Below are 7176 nucleotides of genomic sequence, written 5' to 3'. Positions count from 1 at the left end.
GTGGGTCGCACAGATCAGTTTAATAGCATTACCAGCAAGAGCAAAGGAAATAGGTAATAAAGGAGGTCTGGTCTTTTCGATCGTATTCCCAGAGCCTGCTGATAATTGAAAACAGGCCCGAGACCGAGGAAAAGGTCGGGTCCATCTGGGCCAGATGCTAACTCTTGCTTTGCCTCCCACTTTGATCGACAGCTATATCCCCAAAGACAACCGCCTGCAGTCGGAGACGGTGCACTACAAGCGAGGGGTGTGCCAACAGTTCTGCCTGCCCTCCCACACCGTGGACCCCTCGGAGTGGGCTGAAGAGGAGGTGAGCTGCCCCCCGGATGGGGTCGACAGGCCGCTGGGAGAAAACCAGGGCGAGTTCCGCTCATAGCCCCGGACGGGCCCGGGAGCTCGTGAGGGCCGCCCAGGCGCCCCAAGGTCATGCTCACCTTCAGCCTTATAACTTCCTCATACCCTTAAAAGGATGCGCCAAACCTCAAAATTTTTCTGTTCCAAAGTAGCCCGTCAGCCTGGGATATTTCAAGACATCCGTGCTCAAAGTAAAGAACCTGCACGTTCCACAGCTGTGATTTTAAAAAGAACCGGTGGACAACGGTCCGACAGTCGGACTTGGGTCGTTCCGAGGCTGGTGAAGGAGGGGCGGCGATGAGCTTCTGGTCGACCCCTCCCTCCCTGGTGGATTTCTCTGCTGCTTAAGCCCATTAAGGCCTTTGTTTGTTTGTTTGTTTCTTTTCTGTCCCTTCAGCTTGGCTTCGATCTGGACCGGGAGGTGTACCCCTTAGTGGTCCATGCCGTGGTGGACGAAGGAGACGGTAAGAGCGCCCTCTGTCTTCTGCCGTACACACTGCCCTTTGGTGGCACAAGGCCTGACAGCTTCTCTGCGGGTGTCGGTCAGCAGCCTCTGACCCCCCCATATACACACACGCACACACGCACACACGCGCACACGCGCACACGCGCACACGCACACACGCGCGTCCCCAAGCTCCTGGGGCTGACAAGGACACCACTGGGATCCAGAACGGGGCCTCTCGTGACAGCCCGGACGGTTTGCCCGATGGCAGGGCATCGGGGAGGGTTGGTGGGCGTCGCGGTGCATTGTGTGGTTTTCTTCTTCATCCGTGCGCCTTGATTTCCTCCAGAGTATTTCGGCCATTGCCACGTACTGCTGGGCACTTTCGAAAAGGTAGGGCCTCACTTTACTGTGTTTACCTGTGTTGCTGTTTGCCGTGCACCCCGTTTGCCGGCCGCCTGAGCTCGGCGAGTGGGGCTGGCTCGGGGGGTGCTGCGGGGGAGTTGAAGGGACACCACACCGGGGGCGACACTGGAGTCTGGTTCCGGCTGTGCCACCAACTCGCCACGTGGCTCCCCACCCCATAGGCCTCGCTTCCTCTTCTTCAGCCGGAGGGGTTGGGCCAGACCCTCAGAAGACCCCCGCCGGCTTCGGGGGTCTGTGACGCCACGCTGCGGGTGTGCGGGGAGCACGTGTCACTGGGAGAAGTAACGAAAGAACAGCTGGCACTGCGCTGCCCTGCTCCCTCGTCCTAACGGTCCCGTTTCCATTCCAGCACTCGGACGGGACTTTCTGCGTCAAGCCCCTCAAGCAGAAGCAAGTGGTGAGTGTCTGAGGACCGGGCACTGTCGGTGTCTTTGTCTCTCTTTTCTTTTCTTTCTTCTTTCTTTCTTCTTCTCTCTCTCTCTCTCTCTCTCACTCTTTGCTAAGTGCTCTTCTTTCCCATCCCCCCGCACCCGCCGTTTTGTTTTTCATCAAAGAAGAAAAGATAAAAAAAGCCGCACTTTTGTGTGTTAGGAACTACTTGGGTGGCCTGAAAGGAATACTGATCTGGGGGGTCTTTATGGTTCCCGAATTGTTGGCATTAAGGCATCCATCCTCCGAGCAAAGGACTTGAGAAATGAAAGGACAAGATTTGTCTCCTGTCATTCGGTTGAGGGAGAAGTCTTTTTATCTAAAATGCCAGGCCTGAAACATTTCGGGCTAAAGGATGCGGTGCTGGTGTCCAATTCAGGCCAAGCAGAGCTCTCGGCTTAACTTGTCCCACCATGACTTTTCTGAAATTCAAAGTGTGCTGGCCATCTGCCCCCTTCCAAAATGATCAGCAGGTCATGCCCGTGTCTGCCAGAAGCCCTAACCCCCTGCTGTCTGCCCGCACTTCCTCTCCGCTCTTGCAGGAGGAGGAGAGTCACAGAGAGTGAGGAGCAGAGAGTGTTGGCATCGGCACCCCGCAGACAGATCTCCGAAATCCTCCTTTCATTCTTTTGGGTCAAGTGCTCTCCCCTCTCAGTGAGGTCAATAGAAGTCAATAATACTTTAGTATAAATTTGTCGACGGTGTCCTTTCTAACGTAATCACTAAGTTCAAACAGGTTTTCAGAGAGGCAGAGGAGGAGACAGATCCCGGGCCCAGGGTACTGCCCGCAAAAGCCAGGCCTCGGCGAGCAGCCTCCTGGGGAGGCCTCGTTCTCCAGGAGGCCGGGATGGCTAGCGGAGCTCAAGGACACGGTTTGTGTATGGTCCCGATGCTAGACTGGCATTAGCCACAGACTTCATCAGACTGGAGAGTAGGACAGGAAATCAGTGTCGGCCTCGGTCTCAGGGGAGCGGATGGGTGGGCCAGGGCTCAGTGGGAGTCGGCTCGCATAAAGAAGCAAGGGGAGGGCCAGCTTTGGCTCCACCTGGCCCAGGCCAACGGGAGCGGAACTGGACGTGGAAGCTGGGGTTTTAAGAAACGGGGCCGGGAGGGGTGATTCTGCTGCGTGTCGGAGATGGGGTGGCTCCGTGGCGGGGGCGGGGGCCCCGCCGGCCTCTCTCTCAAGGTCATGCTTTTTCCCCATCCCCTCTTTTTCTTGCCTATTCCTTCTCCTCATGCTTTTTCTCTTTTCCATCCTTTTATTTTTATAACGTCTAAACCTAACTTTTATTCCATAGCTAACGCTCTTACTCTGATGCATTTTCCTCCACCTTTTTCTAATCTACGCCTTTCTTAACTGTCTGTCATCGTGAGGGGCCGGGCACGTATGATGGCTGGATCGGTGAACTTCTGCGTTCCCCGTCAGGCATAATGGCGGGAGAATGAAACGTTTGGTTCTCTTTCCCCTCTCAAAGAGAAAACATAAGTAGAGAAAAGCATCCTTTCCCTGGCTGGGCCTTCGATGTTTTCCACTGTGAATCAGTAGTCCTTGGTTACCAAGGGGGGCTGGGGGAGGCATTCCTACCCTCATCTCTCAGCAGAGCCAGCCTGCCCTTGAACGTCTCCATTTGCTCTTCAGGTAGACGGGGTCAGCTACCTCCTCCAGGAGATCTACGGAATCGAAAACAAGTACAACACGCAAGACTCCAAGGCAAGTTCTGCCCCAGATGCCGAGTGTACACTTCCCAGGAGGCAGAGCGAGAGATGCTCTGAGGAAGCCAGGATCTGGGAATGTCACGTGCCAAACTCTGGAAGCTGCTCAGTCCTAGGAGGGTGTTTCCTTGTTCCTCCTTTCAGATGATTATACTTATACCACTTTGGAAATGGAAAGAAAAAAAAAAGCTGGCTTGGATTAGTCCTTCTGCAGGGCTCCGTTCCCTCTGCTTCCTGGCAGCGTTCTTTACTGCCCTCCCCCTCCGTGTGGTCTCCTAGGCCCTGAGCTCAGGCTGTCACAGGGGCCAGGTCTGAGCCTCATGGGATGAGCTTGAGGTAGCAGTTCCCAGAATCAGTGAAGCTGAGTATGCAAACTCACTTGGTCGACTATAAAGTCCAATGTAAATGTAAGATTTTGTTCTTAGTATTTGTCTCAGTCCTTTAGGCAAGCTGCCTTATAAAGCACGGGACGTACTTTGTGTCTCGGTGTCATCGCCTCAATTTCTGTCTCCCCGGCCAGGTGGCTGAGGACGAAGTGAGTGATAACAGTGCCGAGTGTGTGGTGTGTCTCTCGGACGTCCGGGACACCTTGATTCTGCCCTGTCGCCACCTCTGCCTGTGTAACACCTGTGCAGACACCCTGCGCTACCAGGCCAACAACTGCCCCATCTGCCGACTGCGTAAGCCCCAGAGCAGAAGGGACCTCGCCGGGTCCGCTGACTGAATGGCACTGGGAGGAGGGGTCACGGTTTCTGTCTGACCCCTGCAGCCGGACGCACCGATTGCCTGTTTTCGTCTTCACAGCCTTCCGGGCACTGCTTCAGATCCGAGCCATGAGGAAAAAATTGGGCCCCTTGTCCCCGACCAGCTTTAACCCCATCATCTCATCCCAGACATCAGACTCGGAAGAGCATTCAGTAAGTTGGGCTCAGAACCATGACCCCCCCGCCCCGTGAAGCAAACCCCGTAGGCTTTTTGCTGGCTTATCTCACCTCCTGTCCTTCTCTACGCAACTTTGTGGCAAGTAATTAAACCTCGGTGCACGGGAGTGGTCAGTAAGCCGACTGACACCACGTTGCGTTAAAACCGACCAGTAATACAAGGGAAAATTGGATACCAACCATGAACATGCCTTTTTCTCCTTGGGAGCTCCGGGTCCACTAGGTGCATGCAGTTTCACTTCAACGGATTCTGCCTGGGACTCCCGCAGGCGGGAGGATCTGAATACAGTTTGCTCTCTTTATCTGAACCCTCGAAGAAAGTGACGGCTTTTCTTGATCCCTTTTCATGGCATCAGCGGCTGGGAGCCAAATAGATGACATAATTCACCTCGGTTTCAGAGAGGCAGTGACTGTGTCCGCGTAGAGCCTCAAAGCCTTGTGGTTAGTGATAGACAACCAGGTACTGCCCTCCTTTAGATGAACACAGATTTACTATTCAGAAGGCGGTCCTGGGATAATCAGCTAGCTATTCGAGGAGGAAAAGTCAGTTTAGCACTTTACTCCTTACCAGATACCAAGTTCCAGATGGAGTAACTAGCTAACTATTATTAAAAAACGAAGCCAACTAAACAGAACGTTAAAAACCTAGAGTAAATTATAGATGACTTTTTGGCTGACTTTGGATGGAGGAGGGCTCTCTGAGCTTAAAAGCAATGGAGCATTACAAAAAGAGGATATGCAGATTTTACCACATAAAAATTTTTTAATTCCAAATGTGTACAAGTTGGCCCAAATGAAAAGGCAAAAAACAAATCATTTAAAGAAAAAAATGTATTCGCAATATTTACATCAGAGGAAAGGCTAATATCTTTGCGTAGTTTACGAATGATATAATAGATAAATGTACAAAGGATACAAAAAAAATTCTCAAAAGAGGAAACAGCTGGTTAACAGTCTCTTTTTTTAATAAACCACATTACAAATCAACAATATGCAAATTAATGTGAGATACCATTTCTCACCTTTCAAATTTATGAACTATTTTAAAAATAACCCTGTTGGCAGAATCAAATAGATTTTCGGTACTGCTTGTAGGAGCGTAACTAGAAAGATCACCGAAAAGAATAAACAGCTCTTATATATCAAGAGCCTTATAAACATTAGTATCTGGTATCTAAAGTCTAAAAATTTAATACCAAGAAGATAATCTGAAGAGAAGAGATTTATGCACGAAGATGTTCCTCAAAATACAGTTAACAGTAGGAGATTCTGACACAGTTAAATGCCTGGCACCAGTGGACAGTTAGGAAACTCACAGTATCTACAAAAAGGAAAATACACACCCGAAGGAAAATATTTCTATTCGGTGAAATAACAAGGTATGAAGTTGTTATTTACAGATCGGTTTTAACTGACCATGTAAACACTACAGAGAAAAACGTTGGAAGAAAATACACCAGAATGCTAATAGAAGTTATTACTTTGGGTGATTCGATGACTGATTTTTTTTCCCCCTCTTTTCTACTCTTCTGGAATTCCCAAATTTCCTGTTATAATTTTCTATTACCATCAGAGAAATCAACATTACGAAGTTCGTCTATAAGCCGAATCTAGGAATAATACATCGTGGTTCTCTGACATTTTGTCTTTCTTCGGCCTCTGGTACAGGAGCTTTTTTGACAGACCCCCCCCCCCAGACTAGATGGAAAAGGAAATATTTTTCCAGTGCAGAGTGAGAAACACGATTGCACCATAACTCGAAGAGCATTTCGTTAATTTTGCAACCTGTCTCTGATTCTCCTAGTCCTCAGAGAACATTCCTCCGGGTTATGAAGTGGTGTCTCTCCTGGAGGCCCTCAATGGGCCCCTCACCCCGTCCCCGGCGGTCCCTCCACTCCATGTGCTCGGAGACGGCCACCTGTCAGGAATGCTGCCCGCATACAGCCCTGACGGCCAGCTGCCCCCCGTCAGGACGCTCTCCCCATTGGACCGCCTGTCCGACTGCAGCAGTCAGGGACTCAAGCTCAAAAGGAGTCTGTCCAAGTGAGTAGCCGGCACTCAGCGGTGCTGGCCGAGGTGGGGGTCCCTGGGCGGGTGCTTCCCTCCGCCAGGCACCTCCTCAGTGCCAGCCCCCGTCCTGGATCCCGCGGGCAGCGTGGACCCTCTGGCTGTTCCTGGAGCTCCATGTTTCACTGAAGACTTGAGCTAACGCCTTGGGGGAAGGTTATCCCATCCCTCAGGAGAGGAAAATAAGATGGCACGTGGGTACTAGCGGGGTAAGGATAGGCAGATCCACTATGTGGTCTGTTTTGGGGAGGAGGGGTGTGGTATAGAGCACAGGACAGCGTTAGGGTCATTCAGGCCCCTAGGGGGCGTCTCTTAGCCTGAAGTCTGAAGGGACCTTGTGATCTGTACCTCTTAAGCATCTAAATCCAATTAGGTGCCAGTCCTGATAAGCTTTCCATGGCAGAATAAAGGAGGGATCTCACAGATGTAAATATCGAGACCCTAAAAGTGTCGGTGGTTTTGCCCATTCCGGACACAAAATTATCGAAGGAGCTAAAGAGAACTCAGATTTCTGACACCCGGGAGAGGTCTCGGTCCCTTCCTCGTGCTCTTCCCCTCCTTGCTGCTTCTTAAGATCCGAGGGTTCCCTTCCCTCCCCCTCACGGTCTCCTTCCTGGGATGTCCGCTCGGTGACTTCCGTCCTTTAAGCGGGGGTCGGCTTAGCGGCTTCTCCCCGACTCGGGCAGGTCCATCTCCCAGAATTCTTCCGTGTTGCCGGAGGAGGAGGACGAGGGCTCCTGCAGCGAATCCAAGACTCACCTGTCTCAGGGGCCGTCGGCCCAGCAGCTCGGACAGGTAACC

At 51.7% G+C, this 7176-nt stretch overlaps 1 protein-coding gene across 1 annotated transcript in view; it reads left to right on the top strand.

Moving 5' to 3' along the window:
- The window catches only part of RNF157 (ring finger protein 157), a 51234-nt gene that overhangs the window by 32386 nt on the left and 11672 nt on the right, over nt 1-7176 (top strand). Inside the window, exons 4-12 of the mRNA XM_023531621.1 lie at nt 193-310; nt 752-818; nt 1149-1192; nt 1575-1622; nt 3294-3365; nt 3888-4047; nt 4172-4284; nt 6113-6351; nt 7062-7170. Of these exons, the coding sequence (XP_023387389.1) occupies nt 193-310; nt 752-818; nt 1149-1192; nt 1575-1622; nt 3294-3365; nt 3888-4047; nt 4172-4284; nt 6113-6351; nt 7062-7170 (970 nt within the window). The remainder of the gene's footprint in view (nt 1-192; nt 311-751; nt 819-1148; nt 1193-1574; nt 1623-3293; nt 3366-3887; nt 4048-4171; nt 4285-6112; nt 6352-7061; nt 7171-7176) is intronic.

This window comes from Pteropus vampyrus, unplaced genomic scaffold (assembly GCF_000151845.1).
Source record: "Pteropus vampyrus isolate Shadow unplaced genomic scaffold, Pvam_2.0 Scaffold72, whole genome shotgun sequence".
NCBI classification, from domain to species: Eukaryota; Metazoa; Chordata; class Mammalia; order Chiroptera; family Pteropodidae; genus Pteropus; species Pteropus vampyrus.
The sequence above is the reverse complement of the archived record's forward strand: the minus strand, read 5'-3'. Positions and strand labels throughout refer to the sequence as shown.